Source organism: Argopecten irradians, chromosome 11 (genome assembly GCF_041381155.1).
Source record: "Argopecten irradians isolate NY chromosome 11, Ai_NY, whole genome shotgun sequence".
NCBI lineage: Eukaryota > Metazoa > Mollusca > Bivalvia > Pectinida > Pectinidae > Argopecten > Argopecten irradians.
In genome coordinates, this window is record NC_091144.1 from 13,312,746 (window position 1) to 13,337,639 (window position 24,894).

Consider the following 24,894-nt stretch of genomic DNA (forward strand, 5'->3'; position numbering starts at 1 on the left):
TCGTGATTGTTGAATATTTCCATTTGCTCGAGACTGATACGATGCACCTAACCGATCAGAAAAGGAAATTATGAGATCATATTTCTCCTATAACTCCCGTTGGTGTAGTGATATGTTAAACATGTATTGTGACTTCGGTCTGAGCGACGTCATGACACAATGACGCAATGCGCATTTTTGTGCATACTTTCGTGCTACAGAAATAAAAAAAACATATTGTTGTATGTTATGCGCAACAGTATTTGTTATTATGACTAAAAATCCCCTAAGAAGGCAATTTAATTTTTAAATGTGAGTGAAATATGCAGCGTTCAAAGTTTAGCAGCATAACATCATTGGATTAATGACGATGTGACCAGTGTGAGACATGGCACTGAGAAAAAGTAGTACAGACCTGTACACGAATTGATTTGATTTCAAATCTTGGCATGGTCAGCTTAAGATGATTATATCCAAGGGCCACATGAAGGGGGTGACGGGAATCATTTACATGTAGGTCATATTTGTCTGCATTTTTACCCATTATTAAAACAGATTTTTGAGTTATTGATGTTTGTTTTATGAAAGAATCTCAAAAACAACGGCAAAACAAGAAGGATGTTTTAGTTTAAATGCATTTGCTGGCAAAATTTAGATCGTAAAAGGCGATTAAATCTGGGAATCTTGTAGCACTATGATATATTTAGCATTTAGAGTACATTGTAAGAGTGTTGTTTTCTTAATGTGATGAGGAATAATTCCAGATTTAGTAGCCTAAAATTGCAAAAAACTTCCATTTCTACTTTAATGTTTGATAAATTAGGCCTTAAAAGATAAAAAAAAAAAAACATTCTTTAGTCTTGTTGCCTTTGAGCTCGGAAAAAACCCCGGATGTTCTGAATAGCATTCAGTATACAATAAGTATTGCCATGCGAAACATTTTGCTTGTACCTCTTCAAATGTCATCAATGGCATTTATATAAAATCACCGATTTGTGAGAGTGGATTAATATACCCATCACCTGATAATCTAAGAATTAAGAGTTATACTTTACTGGTTAAAAAGTCATTAGGAAACAAATGTTTTACCTCAAGTATTTACAAATATCATAACTGCTCGAAGTAAACCAAGCTACAGTTATTTAGGAATACAATATTATCCCGACGATCCATATAACGATGTGTATAACGAGGAAGATGTAGTGAAGCAGAGAATTACAAAAACGAGCTGCGTGCTATATATGTAAACTAATGAGGTAGTCGGCGTGTGTTTGATTGTACTCCGGATATGTTGCATACCTGCTGCGTACGATTAGTACATATACAGTGAAATCGATCTTACGTCTGGATGTGTGCTTCAGTGTCGGAATTATGAGTGTCCAAAGGGTCATAACAGCTATTACAACGGTATCCATGGCGAGGCAAATCGGTTGTCTTGTAATAGCAATAACGACGGCATCCACGGAAATGAGTAGTCGAGGACTGCTGACGACAGTGAGCTCAGTGTTCCTCTCGATAGGCAGTCATAGCGTCCTAACCAAGTTAACGACGGTGACATCTATGATGAATGAACGTGGTGTCATCACACGGGTTAACAAAGTCTGTATGACCATTGGTCAACAGATTGACATCGTGTCCATGGTGATGAATAATACTGGAAATCCTAGTCAAACAAGGACGACAATGAGTATACCAATGTTATCTTCATACGGGCATCACGCACAGTAGAAGACAATGATCGATGAAACCTTCATACGGATATCAAGCACAGTAGATGACAATGAGTATACGGACGTGACATTCATACGGGCATTACGTACAGTAACCATAGTGATAAAGGAAAATCGAAGAAATTGACAAAATATCTCCGGTGTGAAAAAAACTTTAATCAAAGATTTGAAAAATGTGAAACTATGTTAGGTTATCCAATCGAGTCACATATACAGTGACAAAAATGACAACTGGAATACGGCTTGTGCCGATGAAAATATGCATTGGAATTTACCTATTTACACTGGAAAAGCAACACTAAACTTACAAACAGTGGTAGTTGGCATTAGCATGCATATCAGCATTTAGGTGTATCATTAATTTTTTATCAATTTTCTAATATGTATGTATTTACACTTGCTAGGCTCGATCACTATACGCTAGTACTAGCCTATTTTGTTTACCATAACTGCATGGTAACATTGAACTTTGAACTTGCGTATGAAAATGTTCTGGGGCTACTTACAAACAGTGGCAGTTGGCATTAGCATGCATATCAGCATTTAGGTGTATCATTAATTTTTTATCAGTTTTCTAATATATATATATATATATATATATATATATATACACTTGCTAGGCTTGATAACTATACGCAAGTACTAGCCGATTTTGTTTACCATAACTGCATGGTAACATTGAACTTTGAACTTGCGTATGAAAATGTTCTGGGGCTACTTTTTTTTCAAGAAACACATAGCTTTGTTTACATTTTGACGCAACACTACGTGTATATTTTTGTTTTTCATAGAATTTTGGAAAAATGTAAACAATACATATATTTTTTATATTTATATATGATACCAATATTTTTAAAATTAAGAATTGAGAAAAAATATCCCGACCGGACGACGTGCAGTACTTTCATTTTTGTTAACTATGATGGATGTCAAATGTAAACATTACGTCTGTGTCTGTGTGCGCCCTGCGATCGAGTCTTTGAAATGGAAGGGCGTGAGACCCATTGACAGAGGTTAGTTATAAACATATTCTCTTGTCTTTGTTCTTTGAGAATTATAATGCACCGCTAGTAATCCATGTGTTGAAAGTTACGCATCAACACAAATACATTGTATTCATCGAACACAAGTGAAGTTGTTCCTTCTGTCGATTATGATGGATCTAAGCGTAGATTATATAATCACATGGCCCACAAGGATGTAATATCGTCAAATCAGACGACAATTTCAAACAAATTTAGCTACTTGAACACCGGTGTTTTGACAACTTCGGCAAACTCCAGTGTGAAAGCGTGCATCAGCTTCGCCTCGCTGCACAACAACGGTCACAGAGTTCACACATGTTGCCGAGTACAAATACTTAATGTTATTACGCTATATATGTATATTAACTTTTAGCAAAATTGAATATATATTTAAATATCTGATCTGATTGATAAAATTATCTCTGAAATTTGCTTTGTTTGTCATGTTTATTTTACACTAAAATATTGAACTTTTTTGTCGTCGTGGATGAATAATTCTATCTTACGTGAAGAGTCTTCATTCGCTGTTCAATTAAGCTCCTTCCACTTTTCACCGACTTTTGTTGAATAATTACGTCACTTTCAAATGACGATTTTATTGCATAAAATATAAATAAAAAGTCGTGTGAGTGTAAATATAGGGATTGGATTTCGCTTTTATATTAACCATGCTTTTATGGAGCAATTCCTCTAAAATATATATTCAATATAGGGCGCTCACATACAAGCATGGTTAACATAAAAGCGAAATCCAATCCCTATATAAACACAAAATCAACAAAATTTCACTTAGTGAACATCTAAATAGATGTGATGGGGTGCGATTTTTATACATCTTTTCACAAGATTCGATTACCACTAAGACATTGATGAAGGCGGAAATGTTTGTAATTTTTTTCAGATAGGCCCAAAACAGCAATTAATTATCATTGTATACCGTTATTATCTCTCGTTGTTGATTGTTACACCATCAGGTTGTTTATTAGACAATACAGCATTGATTTTGTGTGTCTAAATATTTAAATCATTGTACAATGTTTTGATATATATATATATATATATATATGAAATACTCTATATAATATGTATCATCAATCATCTTTGCTTATTATTCTCCGTCTATCGAAATGATATTGAAATGGTAAATGAACACATCATGGCAAAATAAGGTGCATGTACAGTATTTACTGATGCACTGCACAGTATACAACTTGGGTTCAAACGACATTAGTTTTGTAAATATGCATATAAGCCGAATCTGTGGTTATTTTCGATACATTCGCCAGGTATGGCGTTATAATTGTAACTGCTACCCCTAATGCATGTCACACTCTCAAATTTGTTCAAAGCGACTGAATAGTATTTTATCTTTTTTTCTTCCGCCACACTAACTCTTTCCTTCCTTACTTATTCTTTGACACAACATCACATTTTGCCTTCGGTTGAGCGCTCGCTCATTGTGAGGTTCTGTCCCCTGGTCGAAACAAACCACAGTCTTTAAAAGTGGTAGTTTCTGCTTCTGCTTAGCGCTCAGTATACAGAGAGTAGGACGACTGGTTCGCCCTTTATCAGTATAATGTAACCGAGTGTAGTGTGTTGATTGGTGATTTCAAAGACGTAATACAAATATAACGCAGTCTACCATTGTTATTGTTATACAAACGCATAACAATGACACTATATTCACGGGAGGCCTACTTAATTAAAGTACCCCGGCTGTTATTACGGCGTAAGTATCATAATCCAAACTAAATCATCAATAAATATATATACTGTAGATAGATTCTCGGATGGTCATCTTTCCCGACTACTAACGGATTATCGGCGGTCCGGTGATATATTTGTTTTATATGAAATAAAACAAATATACACTGCTGTCGGCATGCAAAGAAATAAAATATGTTTCGTCTTCCAAATAATTTTATTTATAACTGCATAATCTACAATAGCAATAGACAACGGTATACATTCATTCTATCCCAACCAATCTTATATGAAAAGATGGTAAATGATCTTCTATATCACGCTACATTTTTAGTTGATTAATTAAAAAAATCAGGATAAAACATTTTAACCAAAATTTCAAGTAAATAAGTGGCGAGGCGCCTTTCATCGAATGATTATTTTTGAAAGTATTACTATAGAATATGTGGGAACATGCTACTCTTTTTATGATTAGATTCTTGCTAACACGAAATTCGATATGACTTCAATGTCATGCAGTGCCTTAAAATTAGAGCTGAGAATTTAGCAATATCCTGATTATAATTTACAAGTATATATGAAAATCTGAAGCAAGACAAGAACGCTTGAGTAAAATACTACACAAATATAAAAAATATAAGCTGGTTACATGGATCATCTGATTACGTCATATCATTTTACAGATTGAATAATATATTGGTATTTACACAAAAAGTTTGTGAAGTTGTTTAAAACTTACTCCAAAAGTTTTAAATTATATACGACTAAGTTTGATGTACTATAGATTTTAAATATTTCTAATGCAAAGCATTTCGTCAGTCGCAAAAGATGGAAAATAAGCAACACCCCCCTGCAAATTTTACGTCAACAACAATAGCGTTTTTCGAATGACAAGAATACATAATTAAGTCATTAGCTTGCTATACTAGTTATTGTCTATAACATACAAGAAGTCAAATCTTTCTCAATGTTTACGTTTGGTTTAAAAAGAACAAGAAAAATAAGAAGAATAAAAATAAATAAAATAAATAAATAAACTAAATAATAATGAAATAAATCAATCAATAAAGACACGATTAAGACTTCAATGTATTGAGCATATAATATACATATCATCAATCTCATACAAGACACACTCGTAATTTTACATTACTAAGCATACACAATAATCTACTTTTACAATAATAGGACGCTATACCTATCAGACCATCAATCTCCATCAGTATTGTGTGCTTAATTCGATTTAAGTTCAGCGGTTTGGGGCTAAACAAACATACAAACTAAAGCTTTTTCAAGAAGAAATGATTAAATACCAGTATATAAGAGATAACATTATAAGTAAATAACTGTATCACCAAACATTTATATACAATTTTATACAATTTTAAGACATGAGATTTAGTTTACTTTTTTCTTATATCTTTGCAGTCAGTTCGGATTCGAACCATTTTATCACATTTACGTATCATCTCAAGATAAAAACTTACCCGCAAGAGTAGGTAGTTGTAATAGACATGTAAAGAATATGTCCTGTTCGTTGTAATCATTATAGGTAAGATCGCTAAAATATCAAGTAATATCCATGCGAATTATTGTAAAAAAGATTGCGTTATAAAAACTCAGTGTTATAAAAATATGTTTACATAATGTGCAAACAACAAATTGCAGATTTTTAGTTAAAAATATGATGCACATTTGGAACATGTTTTAAACATGTTGACCAATATATATCAATTTATGTATCCGACTTTACCATACAGAAGAATAATGAATACAAATTACATTAAAAATTTGCATTGCATGAAAGCATTTAGTTGATTCAAATTTTGCTCCGTTTCATTATACTTTGTTTGTCCTATTTCATTGATCTTTTTGTTTTCTATATATATATTATTTTTGAAGTTAATCCATATCCTCTTCCATTTCCAACATCTTTGTAACATGATATACATATTTGGACAATGCGAAGAATTCCTCCACCAAAGTTTAATCAGATCAATTAACATTACATACATTATTTAACGTTCACAAACTTCTTATTTTTATTCATAACACACTACCTTTGGATAAAGTTTTTAAACCTTGTAGTTTGTATATACATATAGATATATATATAAAAATAAAACAGGTCTGCGATCTCAAGCGCTTTAGCAAAATACTTATTTACAATATGAATAATCGTTAACGACTATACGATTAAGTTTGATTAGTTTTTTTGTGTTTGATTTTATTTCATTTTACTCTAATACCTTTTTTACTTACATGAAGATATGCATTGTAAAACGATATAAGGAAAATATATATACACGAATATTTACATATGAACCTTTTAAACATCGATTTAAATGCAGTCAACGAAAACAAGAAATGTAAAGCTATTTTGTCACATGGACATCAAATTCATGATGTAGGTATCACTTTTTGCTCTGCGTTGGTGGCATTTATCACGCTTCGATGACTAAATCACACACCATGTTGCACAATGCTGTGTGCCTAACAATAACTCACCTGTGCTCACGGAAGAGTCATAAAAGCCTTAAATGATAAAATGTTATCTGATGAAAAATAATGTTCAGCATACTAATTGTAAAAGCATGTTAGGAAGAAACATAATCGTAAGTATAAATCGCTCATAAAAATGTGAAAACTATGCGTGAATATATACAGCTTAAATATGTGGTAATGTCTACCACAGCCTGACGATTTGTATCGGTACCAGATCAGACGAAATCATAATTATCAAATGTACTAAGTTTAAATAATTACTGTACATGGCAGTTTTGAAAATATCAGAAAATGAATCATTATTGATATTTAATGTTTCAAAACCTTTTCTGACATTATCAGTTTAAAAATAGTACTAGTGATATAATACATAGTTAATATTAAAGGACACAAATTAACGATTTTATTACCTAAAAGCATGTTGCTTATCACTATTTACACAAAAAGGTTATTTTCCTTACACATCTTACGACATACATTTGTATTCATTTGCTAACCGGTCAAACAACAGTGAATGTTTATACCAGACACGTAATCCACGATGCTAAAATATTTATTTTCTGATTTCTCTTTGTCTCTCTCTCTCTTTCTCTCTCTTCTGTCTCTCTCTCTCTCTCTCTCTCTTAGTATAGTATTACGCATCAATTAACATTGATCTGTTTATATACATTTCATTTAATATTCTTTAATGGATGTTTACTTATAAAACAATACGGTTTTAATAAAGATAGCCATAGGAATGAAAAGTTATTTATAAGGTTCAATGAAGACAATCTCAGGAATAATTAGTTACTTATAAAACAATGAGGTTTCAATGAAGAAAGCCTCATGAATGAATAGTTACTTATTAAGCCATAAGATTTTAATGAAGACAGTATCAGGAATGAATAGTTACATGTAAAACAATAAGGTTTCAATGAAGATAGCCTCCCGAATGAATAGTTACTTATAAAACAATGAGGTTTTCATGAAGACAGTCTCAGGATGAATAATTATTTATACAACAATGAGGTTTTAATGAAGATAGCCTCAGGAATTAATAGTTACTTATAGAACAATGAGGTTTTAATGAAGAATGAAGATAACCTCAGGAATGAATAGCTACTTAAAAAACAATGATGTTTCAATAAAGATAGTCCCAGGAATGAACAGTTACTTATAAAACTATTTTCTATGATATTCATGACTAATTGTAGTACTATCAACGCATATTATTGGTAGTAATAAGTGACTTAGTATGACATAGATATGTATTGACGTTCCTATGTTAACTATAACAAGTATATAATTGATAAGTGTTTTGATATTTCAATCAGCTTAAAAAACGTCAAAATCTGTGATATTATACCGTTTTTTATTACGTTATATGATGGAAATATGTTGTGTTCATAACAGTTCATCAGTATCATACATAAAACTCTGATCATAAATGATTAATTATTTCATATGAGATTTTATGATTTTACAAAGCTTGGCACGAAAAATGTTAACTTCGACAGAAGAGTAATCAAATATCGTATGCAAAGAAATACAACTTTGATATATTGTTATCGCATAATCCTGTAATAACTTACATATCCGGGATTCTCGCAATTTTATCACGACTTTCTAGCATGATCACGTTAAGTCATTGCGTCACAATGAATTTCAAGCCAATAAAAAGCGCTCCAGGTTGCATTGACTAGTACATGTAGTGACATATGCAAAACTATAACACCGACCAATATATATAAGGACACCAGGTGGATTACTTGATAAAATATCTATATCATATTTTATTGTATTACCTTTTCAGAGTATTGAAAGACGTAATCGCACCACATACAAATGTACAAATGAATTTGAGAAAAACAACCAGCATACCAGGTGAACTTTTAAATGAATAAGAATGCTGTCAAAATTTACATGTATTATATTATTTATTCTATATAACAATAATATCAAACAAATATAAATATTTAAGAATGAAACATTATTGCCTATCAATGGTATATAATAAAATCTTGATACGTGTTCAGAATGTAAGAAATATCGGTATTTTTCATCTATATTCATCATACTGTATTACTGTATACATGTAATTTTAGGACATCCGGTTACGAGATAGATATAATCAAACAATTTTAATGATTTCTATGTATAATATAACGAGATATTTCACTGTACATTATAACATTTGTAAATCAATGACAAGACGACCCATCTGATTATGCGCCTATCTGTATTTGCATATTACAGAGTTATCTGCACTTGCGGGTAGGTATTGATTGTGCGTCATGTGTTTGCGATCGTACCGTCATATCTTTCGGAGAAAACGACGTGAATTTCGCTAAAAAATAATGAAGTCACAATGGATACCTAGCCACAAGGGAGCTAACTCTGCAATATGAAAAGACGTCGCACGATTATAATTTATCAGATGAAGACATTAGAGTTACGCCCCTTATCATACTATAGCTGTGTAACCTCTTTACACTTTATACAATGATATAAAATCGCAGTCCGTACGACGATAGCCTTACCATATTCATATATATAGGAGATCCTATAGATGGTACATAAATATTAATGTTTAACATTATCTTTGGTATCGGGAAAATAATTAATACTGTCATTTTGAACAAGGATTAAACAATATGAAATAGCCACTATACACTAAGTTTATGAATCGTTGAAACATATTATGTTTTAATTCGTTTAAGTATATACAAATATATCAAAATACACTATTTACTCCAACAAATTCACTTATCATTATACCTATATACAATAGACTTATTCTGCAACTGTTAGCATTGCGTATTTTCATATTTGATAAGTTAAATTGTACCTTGTAAAACTATAAATAATCGTCTTCACAATTGTATAACTGCAAGCATTGCTGTGAAATAATGATAAAATAAAGGAGTATGTGCTATTGAAATAGATGTGTTATGAATGACAAGTGTGGTCACTGCATTGCAGTTTATAAATAAAGGAATGAAATACTGCCGAAAGGTAAATCTTAGTAAATAACAAATTTAGGCCTCTCCAAACTTCCACCTTTACAACATTCCTGGACATGTACATGCATGTACGTTAATTATTTGGTAACGTCGAAACAAATCTGACATACCTTTTACAGATAGTAATTGTCATACATTTAGAAGATTGTACGTAAATTTGACAATGAATCTGACAATACACGTATGAGAATATGTGTTTGTCACCATAGTCTATTGATATTAACGAAACAAAAGAAATTAAAACAAAATCACAAGTAAGATAAAAGTGAGTTTCTGATTAAAATAATCCAACGTTTATAAAGTATTTAAAGCAGTATGCAAAGGAATGATTCAGTTTTAAGAACACATTCTTTAGATGTTACCAAGTGCAAAAAGATATTCGATCTTTACCATTATGTTTGTAAAAAAAATCCTTAGGAAATTGTGTGATGTAATGTTTGCCGTTTAAATGCATCAAATAGGCCGTATTCTCCTGAACCATATAAATAATATACGTACACTTGTAGTCGCTACATGAGTCATGATAATTGCAAATTATATGACCTTCAACAAAAAAAAAATTATAAAATATAAACGGGACAAAATTAAGTATACAAAATATCAACTGGTATAATTAAGATAATCCTATATACAAATTTCAGTACAATGTTTCGCATTTTTCCTAACACCCTTGGTATAATTATTATATATCATTTTATGATATTTTACGAAGCTACGATCGACACATATGTACAATGTAGCAACCAATTTTATATTTTGTTTCAATGGCCACTACATTGATCTCATTTTTAATTTATTCCATTCAGATCTTAAACATTATACTAAAGCGGGCTTGCCAAAATTAAATTAATATACTTAATTGACAACAAAATCATTTTACGCGGAAAATGATAGACAGTACTACATTATTTATGTTAGTTCACATGAACTGATTTTAAGGACCTTCCAAAATGTGTATACTTGAATACAAAATGAAAAATATATATAAAGAAACATAATTCAGCACTTGAATAGGAAATAAAGACATCATTCGATAGCTGTCATCTAATGAATAACTGTGACAGTCAAACACACATACTTTATTATCAACAAACGTAAAAATATTATATCCACATACCTGAATAATACTGCCATCTTGTCATTATTTTTATTAATGTATTCCATCAGTAGGATAAGGGATATATTGTTATCGATCAAATATGTATAGTTATAAGTACGTATATATTTTTCTTAACCTCGTATTTCAACTTAGTTAGTGTACGGACTAATGTGTGCGCGTTGTTAATATTGATTGATACTGACGATATTAGTCACATTTACTGTACCCGGACAAGTATACTAATAACAGAAAACGATCCCCCTTCCACTCCTAAAATGTCGAACTTTAAGTAGATAATCAAATCCAACATTTTATACCTTTGTTTGTTGTTTAACATACTCATGAACCAAAGAATTATAATTTCATTTTCCATAACAATTTGTAATTGTTCTTGGTAAAATTCATCATAATACACGCTATGTTAATCAACAAATCTTTTGTATTCTTTTCGTTTTACATGTTGGAATATAGCGTGTAAAGATCTCTCGTGTAGGGTACATAATCTATGATAAGATAGGTTCACTCTACCTTATTCGTATTTATTGTCCATTATGCATTGTAGATAATGCAGTGATCTCACTCTCGACATTCTCAAGCTGCGAATTCATCAGCAGACATGATACTTCTCCCCATTAACGGTTTCATTTCGTCCGCCTTACTCCTGTTCCTGGTCAGAAGTTTCCGTATTCTAGCCCTCCAGGCCTGGACCATAGGGTAGTCGGGTGCCTTGAAACAGTAACGTCTCTTGTGTGTCTGGATAATCAAACACCAGGAATCTGAAAAAAGAAAGTCTTAGGAAATATGCTATTCCAGGATAAGTCAAGCTAGCTCAGTAATCAAATTAGATTACTCTTGGTGACGTGTTTCTTATTAGAAATGAATGCCAAACAAAACCTTAATATGAAAGTCGGACAAGTTTTCGGTATAAAACTATTGACAATCTATACATGTCATAAGATAAATAAAAAGCATAAATAAAATAACAATCTACAGCCTTGAAACATCAACCAATTCAAAGTGAACGAAAATGGGTATCATTACCATATTTTAAAAAATGGGAATAATTCACGTACCGCGTTCCGAAAACGTTCACTGGGGCCTATTGTTTCTATTGGTGAAGAAATGACTCAAAATGATAATATCCCATGCTAACGTCGTTTCATCGGGAAGATACAAATTGTTTCATCACCACTGGAGTTACAAATGTACTCGACTCACACAAACGGGTATCAGGTGGTACGTAAATTAGTCCCATTGTCATATTATTACTAGAATGCTTCTTTGATATGCGTAATCAACGCAATACTATATAAACAATTCATTTACGGATTCTATATACTTGACTCCAAGAAATGACTACGTTGTCTATTGTGATACCACTGTCTTTTTTATATATTGTTGAAATCGATTATATGCGGATATGAGATATAGGGATATTTTACCGGAGGGTCACGATGTTCCAAAATCAGAGGCTTGCCAAGGGTTTTACAACATTTTGTGATAGCGAAATTAAATTATCCATATCCTTTATATATACATATGAAATATTATCTTTCTCTCATTTCACGACGTTAATTTTTCTAATTTTACATGAATCATATAAGCCCTTTTGAAAGAAACTCGAAAAAATCGCCACCTCAAATCAATTATCCATACATGCAAATTGCATGGCATTTTCAACGCAAATCCCGTTGTTTGCATCTTTTATAGTTAAACCAGACTACTTTCTTTAAACTTTAAAAAATGTTAAAATTGCACCATGATAAGGGTAATTTCGTCGACGCGGTGACGTCACGAGCCAAGGGAAGCCATGCAATCCAGCCACAAAATTAAATGATATGAGTGTATTGCCCGTGACCAGTCGGTAGTACAGCAGTAGGTTTGAGAAACTTACCATACACCTTTCCCGTATCCACGTTGAGAACAGACTGGACGGGTATTTTACTCCGAGCTGATTTCTCCTTACTGCCAGGGTTTACCCACGCTATCTGTGGCACCTTCTTCTCCAGGTCCACAGTCAGGTGTGCGGGGTGCTCCCATCCGTTTGAAGTCTCCTTCACAAATTGTACTGAAAAAAAGCATTATTCATCAAATAATCATTATTGTCAGGAAAACAACTTTGAAATAAACCTGGTATACCGATGAGTTACTGTGTGGACCCGAAATAATCCGTTAGTCCTGAAAGCTCACACAATCCGAACGGAAATATCCAGAATCGAATTTAGCTATTGTCTGTTCGCAAGCGCCCGAATCGTAGAGAATCCAATTTAATCTTACAGCATATGTCAAACATTGTTTATTGAATACAACTAATTCATCTTTTTCAAGCCACATGTAACAAACTTTAAATAATAATTAACATGTTGCTTTTTTTATATTTGTTGTCTTTAGCTTCCTTTAGCTTCTTTTGTGTATAATCAATGTTATTAAAAGATATAAGGTTTTGGCTACTATTATTACATAATTTGTTAACGAGCTAACAATGCTCAATATTATATTTATCGTTAAAGTTAACAAAATACGAATACAAAGTATTCTATCACATGTATGTATATTTACCTGTAGACAAATGTTGGTCCATTTTGTCTGAAGCATCCGACACACAGGACTCCAGGGGTATTTCGTCTAGCCGGAAGTCAGACTTGGTGACACTCATACAGGCTAATAACAGGAGGTCATCGACCATGTTCTTCGCTGTCGATGCGCTCACTATAGTCGGATTGTAGCTCAACACCAACTCCATAGATGCAGCTTGACGATCAGTCACAACGTTCAAAGCAGTTTCAATTTCGTTGAGGAAATCTGTACTGTAGCCAGCGTTATCCATTGAGTAATCAGTGAACTCTGTATTTCTGTCGCCGTGAAATGCGATCTCCCGGACGTTGAAGAAATGCCTGCAACAATGTTCAGTAAAGGCTTGATTTTTCTTAATAAGTAGATACGGGTATAGACTTCCCGTTCCGGTTAATGCCACTTGGCTTGAGCATTTTGCGATGAGTTCTCGGAGAGTGGCTTGCCCATCACGGAACTCTGTAATGACGGGTACGTAATTTGTGCCAAGAAATATCCTTTCTATAAACTCTGGAAAGTGCCGCCGCATGTCGACAGTCAACACAACCGGGATAGCGGATACACCAGTGATCCTGTGTAGTAGAACCTGATACAGACAGAACATGAGTATTGGAGCCGTAACGCTGTGATCATTTGCAAGAATTTTCTCCACCAGCTGTCTTGGGAAATTCAACGATATTTTCGCGGTCTCTGTCGGTGTCAGAGCTGGGGCTCCGGATCTTGCAAGAGACGGAATACTCTTAATCTTATTAAGTTCGCCTTTCCAGAAGTCTTCAAGGAAGAATCGATCTGCATCTAGACGTTCTTCCATCAACTCAGATATATCTGGCACCTCCACCGGTGTCACAGCTATGTCCTTCTTGAAGAAATAGGTAAGGAAGTCCGATCGAAACTGTGGTAATAATGTCAGAAAACTTTGTAGGTCGAATGTGACGTGACTCATGACGAACCTGACGAGATGCCTTTTGCCAGAGTTACCATAGAGAACGCGTAAAGGCGGATCTGCAGTGATGTCGAAGGTGCAATATTTAGCAATATCCTCCTCAGTCCAGTCTTTCGTTATCTCTGTGGTATCAACCACGCGCAGGTCGATCTTGGCATCCTCTGGGTCCAAGACATTTTTTTTCATTCCAAAACGAACTCTCTGATTGGTAAGATGATATACGGTCCTTAGCTCTGGATTTCTGATTGTTATCCAGCGCAGGACAGCACGCCAAACATCAAGATTTGAGAGGCCTATTCCTAGTTTGAAATCAATACTAAACCATACACTTCGGTCTTGCGCATTACGTTTATGCATATCGATATAAAACTTTTCCATATATGATGGAGATCCAGTTACGTCTTCTTTCATTTCTAAAGTTCCGCTTTCCTCCTTGTTAAAGGTATCTATTATGTTGGAATGTGCAAAGTCAATGAGCATTCCTATGGTGTAATCTGGAGATAGGATATATGCAACTGGGAGACGACAACCTGTTGCTTCTTTCATCACCTGAATCAGTTCCACAGCTTTTTGAGACTCCATCCCAAGTCCAAGAAGGTTTTGTTTTTCATCAAGTTCACCAATATCCATTGACAACACCCTTGAGACGCTATCGAACAAGAGGTTGGCGAGAATTTGTCTTTGTTCATCGAATGGGGTTTCGATAAATTTTGCAATGTCCAGCACGACGTTTTCAGCCCTTCTTTGTCCTGACTTGCCAGCTACTGATGTTTCGTCCTTGTCAAATGCTGAAGTCCTCATCATTGCTGGGTTTTTGCCGATAACGCTCCAGTCAAACAAACCGTAAACGACCTGACTATGGTTTCGGACGAGGGAGTCCAGAAGACATTCCTTGATATTGTCTGTTTCAAGTACATAATATCCTTGTGCTTCTAGATTATTTCGTATGTTTTCGTCATTGGCCATCCCGATGGCTAAAGCGCCCCAATTGATGCTCTGTCCTGGCATATTGTTAGCTCTTCTGTAGACAGCTAGCGAATCCATGAAGGAGTTGGCTGCTCCGTAATTCGTTTGCCCTGCATTCCCAAAGACGGATGTAGTTGAAGAATGCATTACAAAGAAATCCAAGAGTAGATCCTTTGATGCAAGGTGTAGATTCCATGTCCCCAAGACCTTTGGCTGCAGCACCTCTTTGAATTTGTCCATTGTCATGGTTTCAATGCGCGTGTCTCTCAGCACTCCTGCACCCTGGAATATACCCTTAATTGGATGATGTGGATATTCAGCCTTGATATCTGAAAACGTTTTTTCAACATCAGCATAGTTGGCAACGTTGCAACTCATTGGAACAATCTTATACTTGTGCAAATCCATTGCATTCTGAAGTTTTTCCTCCATCTCTGGAATGCGACCTTTCCTTGATAAAGGTACTACAACCCCTGCGCCCTGGTATCCTAGCCACTTGACGATTTCCCATCCGAGTCCTGTCATCCCTCCAATTACAACATAAGCTGCGTTTCTATGGATGAGTTTGTCTCTCATTGCCATCGTATCCATATCGCCCTTTTCTCCACTCTTCGCACTTGACAGTTTAAGGGTCTGCAATTGCAATGCATTCTTGGCATTTTCAGAAAGGGCCTGGTGTTTCCGTCGTCTTTCTAGCCACTTTTTAACTTTTGGAAACCTTTTCATAATATTTTGCTCCTCAAACACGTTGCGTTTTTTCAGAACATGAACATTGATTTTACAGGAATTCAACTGAATAGCCTGATTTGACAAGCATGACAACACATCATCAAAACCAATAACTGTATGCCCAGGCTTTAAAATGCATGATAGTTTTGCTTTGGAATATTTTTCAAAAACCACGAACACTTTGCATTCAGATGCATCTTCTTCGTCGTCTTCAAGTTCCTCTATTGCTTTAACATCAACCTGGCAGTGCTTGACGGCCTTCAAAATGTCTCGGAGAAGGACAACAGCAGCATCATCATCAGGATTTGAATTCGTCACAATGCAAACAGAAGACTTTCGTTTCACCTTGAGACCGATAGTCCACATCAACATCGAATTTATTATCAGACCGGGTGTGTACATTGACAGGTTTGCCACTTCGCACATACATTGTTCTGGTACAGATATTCTGTTCGAAATCTTCGTAGGGTAACATGCTACCATGCGCCTCGATTTGGAATGTTTTGAAGATTTGATGGTTCCAAGGAACTCCAATCCAATAACCGGATATCCTTCTTTATAATCTGACCAAAGCGATTTGTCGAGACTAGAATCTAACTCTGTTACGCAAAAGTCAGAGGGGGAATGAATGCATACTTCGTCGACCATCAGACAAATTTCATTCTTTCCTGTTTCACAGGGATGATCTGCCGGTATCAGAAAAGGATTCTCAATTCTGTCGGCTGTAGTTGAGCGTAACTGGAGGTCAAGATGTGTGTCATTTGAAAGTATTCTATGTTCGTTCTGTAATCCACTTTGTGGTCTACGCCTCAGGAAATTACTATACAATTGTTCTTCAACTATGAGGCATTCTGTTAATGTAGCAACCTGACCAGAAGTAAGATATTGTATTGCTTTGTACAGTGTCTTCACTTCCGAAACAATTGAAGGTTGGACATCGATCAGGATAGTTCGGCATTTCGTTCCTTCTTGTCGCAAAGATCTTGAAAAACCCCATAATTCAGCTCCAAAGACATTTCTCTGGGCGGCCCCTGTCTCTGATCCGTTTGTCTGGGTGTTTTCAGTAACTACGATGACAGTTTTATCCACATCTTTGAGGGTCTTCATTGCATTAAGGAAAGCCTCACAGCTTTCACATACCTTTCGGAAAACTTCCTCGCTACTTTGACTATTTTGATCAAACTTTGAATCAGGAACAAAAAGTATCATTTCGACATCTTTGCTCTGCGTTGCAGAAATCATAGATGATGGATCATCAGCCACATCATGCATTCGAAAAGATTCCCCTAAGGGATACACATTCCTCAATGTATGTAGAACGCTGGTATCGTTATAACAAATTGTAACTTTTTTATTTATCTCCTTTGCATCGCAATTCACCTCGGAGATGTCTTCCTCTGCCCACGTGATCTGATACGCAAGATTATTAACACCAATGCTACCGTCCATAGTCCGATGTTCGATTTCTTTCACCTCTGCTAATACCACGCCGTCCATTCTAGTCAGGATGATGTTAGTAATAATCCGGTCATATACCTTCTGTATTGTCTGCGTATAACAAATCATTCTCTTGTCGAAAGGTCGAAGCACAGAAATGCTGCCAACCCGGATTGGGTAGATTTTGTAGGAAGAGTCCTTCTGATTAGAAAGGAAATTAAGAGCACTTGAATGGAGCATGGCGTCCAAAACAGCCGGATGGAATGAAGTTTGATTCATTTGTTTTGATACATCGTCAGTGAGGTTAATATAGCCCGTACATTCGTCTTTGTCGAACGTTATAGATTCTAAAATCTGGACCGGAGGGCCATACTTATATCCGTACTTCGCCAAATCGCTGTATATTTCTTGGCGTTCCATGTGTTTTCCAGTGCGTACGCAAATATCTTCAATGGGAACCATATGCTTCTTTGTGTCATTTCTATTTGTAACAGATCCCTTTGCCACGGTTATATCATCCTTGGATACCGTGAAGATGATAGTTGTCAGACCATCTTTTGTTTCTGTAATGTCCGATACCATATCGAGAGTAGCTGGCTTACCTTTTGATAAAGGAATCGCTCGGACGATATCATATTCTACATGCATATTCTCAGCTGCTATGCCCAATACGTTCATCCCCAGCTCATACGCAACTTCACTGTACACAGCACCTGGAATTATTACAGCATCGTCGATTACGTGGTCGTATACAAAGGGTGTAGAGTTTGGACTGAGATTTACCTTGAATTCCCCTTCTTTATCCTTCTGTGTCAGCATAAGATAGCGACCTGAGGAATCGTCAATCAATCCTTGTTTTCTGAGGAAGCGATAGTCTGATTCTACCATCAGCTTCTTACCATCGAACTGGTATTGTGGAAGGTCTGAAAGCTTTTGTTTATCCACAATTGATTCCCAGCTTGGGTTGATACCGAAGGCATACAGTCCGCTTAGTGTTGTATGCACTTGTGACGTTCCACTGTTTAATTTCATTGAAGGAATAGTGGTCACATCTTCGTCCTTAAATATATCACTCAAATGTGCCTTCAAAACGGGCTTTGGGCCAATTTCTAAAAACAGAGTAGATTTCTCATTGGTAGATTCCTGAAGAGCCTGATGGAACATTACCGGACATGCCACATTTTGTTGCCAGTACTCAGGTGTTCCGAAATCTTCAGCCATTTTCCCAGTCACAGTGGAATATAATGGTATGTTCGGCGCATTAGCTTTTATTCCTTCCAGGTTTTCTTTGATGCGTGCAGCTGCCGTCTCCACCTTGTAACTGTGATAAGCACAACCAACTTTCAGTTCATGGAAGAAAGGTATATCATTCGCCTTCTTAGCATCCTCGAGTATCAGAGATTTTACTTCCTCTACTTGGGTATCGCCTCCTGTTATCGTGCATGCCACGGGACTACTATGTACAGCTATGTTCACATTGCCGACCTTGTTACATATATCCGCTATCGTTGTCGTACTGGTATTCCTCACCACCATCATTCGTCCACCGGATGATTCAGCCAGTAATCTCGATCTGTGGTAGATGACTTTCACTGCATCACCTAAAGACAGTACTCCACTGCTATAAGCCGCGGCCACCTCACCCACAGATTGGCCAACAATTGCATCAGGACATATGCCCCATTGTTTCCATAACTCTGACAGTCCAACTTGACAGGCAAATATCCCAATGTGACTAATGAATGGATCTCCCATATCGGCGCCTGATCTTATCTTCTCTGCTATAGACCAACCCGTCAACGGCGTCAGATATGTATCAATACGTTTCAGCGTGTCTGCAAATACAGCAAAATCCTGGACCAGCTCCATTCCCATTTTCGTCCAAGCTGTCCCTACTCCGCAGAACACGTAGACGGTTCTGTAATTTTTTCCTGGAGTGATGGTACTGTTTGATATCATATCTATTGTATCGTTACAGCTTTTAATGAGATCGGTGACGCTGGGTTCGATGAACATGCGGCGATATCGATGATGATCGCGTTTGCAGGAAGCAGTATATGATAGTTCCTGTAAGCTACATGGTTCTTCTGTCAGTCTTTTAACCATGTGTTTCATCGTATTTAGAAGACATGTAGGAGACTTGGCTGAAATTGGAACACAATTTAACTTATCTCTATTGTCGGTTGTGATCGCTGGTATAGTAGGGCTCTGCACCCACTGTCTGACAAAGGCGTGGCTATTTGTTCCACCAAATCCGAAGCAATTGATGCAGGCAGCTCTGGTACCATCTTGTAGAGTAGGCCACGGATGAAGTGATGTTGGCACATCAAGTTCATAGCTCTCAAAATCGATTTTTTTGTTTCGAGGAAGAGAATGGAGAGATGGTACTATTTGTCCGTGTTCCATCATAAGAAGTGTCTTAATTAGACTTGCAGCCCCAGCTCCGGATTCCAGATGACCGATGTTGGTTTTGACAGAGCCGATAAATCGTTGTTGTTCCATGCTCTCGTTCTGTATTGGATAGTCTTTAAAGAATCTACCCAGACTATTGACCTCGACGGGGTCACCGATGGGAGTTCCGGTACCTGAAATCAAAAATATAAAGTAGTACTGAAAAGTTCGTCGCGTTGTTTTTATCTCACAATCTTCATTAAGCTAAAAGTCCTAATTTTTTCCTGATACATGTATGCGTATCATAGTTTTAGTCAAACGTTTTATGTGCATATGTATGATTTATTATGTTTATATTGCAGCATTATGTATTTCAGGGAAATTAATGAGTAATTTACACGTACTAACGTATTGTAACGACATTTAGCAACACAACACTCAGAAAGAGAATACAGACAAGAAACAATCATCTATAAGATTATCAATAATAACAATCAACAACCGCCATTTTGTCGCGGATTGCCTACATCAAGACGAGCAGCAATCAAAGGTTCATTTATTTTTCAGACAAGTTTAAGATTTGCGACGCTCTATATTTATTTTTTATGAGTTTTTATGCTTTAGTACTGGAACTGGTTTTCATCTTCGTCCATAGTGAAGAAATCAATAGAAATATTGTAATCAAAAAATATCTTATCCCGAATGTACTGAAATTACACAACGAGTACACACTGTGAACTGTGTATACGTTTGCTCGACATACCATGGGCCTCTATATACTGGACATCACTGGGGTTGATATTGTACGAATGTAGATATATGTCATCTAGAAGGCGTTGTTGCTGGACCTCAGACGGTGCTGTGATGGGTTTCGCTGTCTGTCCATCCTGGTTACATCCTGTACGGATGGTAGCCCATATATGTCGGCCATTTTTGATAGCCTAAATAGAGAATAAAATGGCGTGTTATGTTATTTCATATATGCCTCACCTGACGATTTTTGTCTCATAAATTTTCCTAAAAAGGTATCTCGTGTAAGTGTTATAATTATAATTATGATGGTAACAATAAAATATTCCCGCTGAAACGCTAAGTAATTAACGCAAATTTGAAATAAAATTCATTAGACAAAGCAATTGTGAATATCATTTCCCGTATAAATGTAAGTAGATAATTCCTTGTCAAAAAAAATAGATAAATAAATAAATTTAGAAATATGAACTTGCAGTAATGAGTAGCGTATTGACATGAAAAAAACTTACATCGCTGAGTCTCTCCAGTATAATGATTCCACATCCCTCCCCCCGGGCATATCCGTCGGCTTTAGAGGAGAATGCCTGGCACTGGCCAGTAGGGGACGCCATCCGGGCCTTCGTCAGGGTCACAAACATGTCTGGGTATAAAATACTGTTGACACCTCCACAGATCGCCATGGACGACTCACCTATTTCAAACAATCATATTCTGGGATGTATAGTGTTCAGGCAAAATTACCTCAAACGCGTTTTCACATACTGTGAATACCCTGTATTAGAATGCCTGGATTTTACTTTATCATTGTCCAAAAATTAGTAAAGTAACTAAGATGTTAAGCTTTATTGGGTAGAATTTCGGTATTTAAAACATTTTTTTCTATACTTCCTTTTACCATTAGTATTGCTATTTACATGCCGATAACAATATAATGGAGTAAATATCAATTAACCGATTTACGATGGCGGACTTTTATGTAAATAGCTGTACTCCGAGGATGTTTTGCAGACTATATGTCAGTCAATGCAATAACAGGTCAAGGTATACATAGGTTACGTGACAATTTTAAATAATACATTAGTTATGTGTCGCTATACACATTGTTAAGTTGTCAGAATAAAAGTATAGTGAAGACAACCTTACCAATTCTGAGAGATTGTGTTGCCAGGTTGACAGCCACGAGTGATGAGGAACAGGCTGTGTCGATAGTTAGTGATGGACCCAGTAAGTTATAGTTGTATGACACTCGAGCCGTGATGATGCTGGCCGCGTCTCCAGTCACGGAGTAGTTACTCAATAGGGAGTAGTCCCCATCCTTGGAGGTCTTAGAGTCACTATTCATGGCGCCAATATAAACACTTGTTGGCGAACCATCCAGCTCTTTCCTTGTGATCCCGCCATCCTCCAGGGCCATGTGCACACATTCCAGGACGTAACGCTGCTGGGGGTCCATTTCTGAGGCCTCCTTTTCGGCGATACCGAAGAAAACATTGTCCCAAATGTCATGCCTGAAAAAAATTGAAATTTGTAAGGAAACAGAGAGAATGTTTAATAAGATCTAAATATCTCTTACGATGATAATACTTTATTATTTATATGTATTTACATTAGAACCGTGACCTAGTTAAGATGTTTTATATGGCTATAAATTCGTGTGTATGGATTACGATGTACCAGGTACGTATAAAGGCTAAAAAGCTACCAGTTGTATGTACTGACCTACACCGTGTTTGGTGCGCGGAAGAAACAAAAACACACAAAAAACTAACAATATTATGTGCAGCTAACCCTGTTCATTATACAGCAACACATATGCTTGATTTGCACATATATTTCGTCCATCACACAGTCGTAATGGCAGAGTACCTCTATGTTAAAACGCACGAACCTCATTATGACTATCCCTAAAAAGTAATCATGAAGAGAAGGATTGTTCTACTTGAAACAAACATAACTACACATTACACATGTTTAACAATATAACAATGGTCTATACATAATTATATATCTGAGATTTTGTTTTGTTTTTATTATTACGGGGCAAACGAGTAGGTTTTTATTAACAGAAAACGTTTTAGAAAAGACTCTTAACGAAGTTGTTGCTCTGAATTAAACATTTATAAAGAAATTTGATTTCTGGAAATAAAGTAGAAGTAGGTAATTAAGATACAATATGTAGGGTTTTACTGTATGAAATCTCGGTATTAAAACGAGCAATTGATCAACCATTAAACACATGGTAGCTCTCCTAAAATAATAAATAATATTTATTAACATAAATAAAGTTAAAGAAGTAACATCATCAGTAAAAATAAAGGGATGGTTTTGGATATTTTCACATAAAAAATTCCGTTCATGATTAATTTTATAAATGTAACAGACCATATGATTTGATATATATACAATCACTGCCTCGGCCAGGAAAACTGGGTTACTAGTATACTCTCTAGCCGAGCGGTATATTGCGGCTAGTATTCACCATTGTGGCATTAATACAAACTTAGACTAGGAAACAGGAAACACAAAAGCATGCTGCAACATCGCTAAAGCTAGAGTTACAAGTTTTCGCGCGCATACAGTAATATTGGTAACATATAAGTGATATCAGAAAACAAGGCTTTGCAACACAAAATGTTTCCTTCTATAGAAACTCTGAGCAACATTTTTTTCTTCAATATTTTCGTTATAGGCAAATAATATTATATAATTATAATAGTTATTTTCTTTAGTAAGCTTTACAGTTTTAAACGAGATCATGTAATGGGATTACTATTTCATATCGTCAAAGGAGGTTCATTAGGATATTTTGTTACAATTAATCACACTATTTAAATAATCATGGATATATGTGGATATTAGGGATGAGAAGAAGAGTATGGAAATCACTCTTATAAATCAACCATATTTTTAATTACTTCCTTGCTTGTTATCAGAATCAACAAAGCCAATATTATTTCAAATGAGGATTAATTGAAATTAATCAAAATAAAATGAAATGCATTAAAAATCGGAATTAACTTCGTCAACACGACAGTTAAATCAGTTCAGATTTCTTTACTACATCAATATTTGAAATATACATTAATCTTAAGATAACTACAAATGTATTTATATTAAGTATAAAATATTCTCAACGATAATTCTATCTGTAGTATAAAATCCCTACTAATACCGATCTAGAAGCTTAAGGGAAATCCCTTTAGGCGTTGTAAATTATGTCGAAAATCTTACTTTGACAAAAGTCCTGCCCGGCGGACGTAAGTTTTTCCATAGGCGTCCGGATCCGGATCGTAGATGGCATCCAGGTTCCATCGATCTCCTGGAATTTCATTTACATGGTTTTCTCCATTCACCAGAACTTTCCAGAATTCTTTAAGGTTGTTGGCGCCAGGAAAGCGGCAGCCGATACCGACTATAGCTATCTCTTCCACCTCTTCCATCGATAGGTATAGCCCTATCAACTAGACAAGGTGAAATGATGGCGCCACTCACATCTACCTACCATTATATAGGCTCAACAGCGTTACAATTTCCATGACCTGTATTGCGTACAGAACATTTGAATATCAGTTCATATAGGGATCTGTCACAATGAACTACATGTGTCGTACCACTAGAGGTATTCGATCTAGTATCAATGGTTGTAGTCTGATTGAGTCAGTGAAAATATTACTTTACGAGATTGATACCTCGCCATTTTAGCAGTTTTGTTTCACAAGCATATAGACGTTCGTCTGTTTGTTTCGACATAATTGCATGTAACATTGTCAAGAGAGATTTTATAATAAGATGAACAGCACGTGTCCGCGAACACGTCAGAAACCAGCCTATGACAGCTTACATGGTGTGTAATTTCTAGACATGCATGTTTTTGTTTAAATTGGATGATGCAAACATGGGTTTTACATTGTATTATTAATAGGCAATTTATATGGCTGTAAATGATGATTTGATAGATACTATTAGATACTTCATTGAGTCAATCATTTTAGATATTTTGTGTAGATGGGAGATACTTGTATCAATGGGAAAAGGGGGGATGCAAATTATTTGAAAT

General features: G+C 35.5%; 1 protein-coding gene across 1 annotated transcript; it reads right to left on the bottom strand.

The window, feature by feature from the left end:
• Nucleotides 1-11,638: 11,638 nt before the first annotated feature.
• LOC138334411 (phthioceranic/hydroxyphthioceranic acid synthase-like) lies at nt 11,639-24,277 on the bottom strand. Its single transcript, XM_069283081.1, has 7 exons — nt 24,069-24,277; nt 21,981-22,345; nt 21,347-21,528; nt 20,848-21,025; nt 13,607-20,278; nt 12,942-13,115; nt 11,639-11,823 (listed from the first exon to the last, which is right to left on the bottom strand). The coding sequence occupies exons 1-7, from the start codon at nt 24,275-24,277 to the stop codon at nt 11,639-11,641; spliced, it is 7,965 nt and encodes a 2,654-aa protein (XP_069139182.1).
• Between the last annotated feature and the right edge of the window lie 617 nt (nt 24,278-24,894).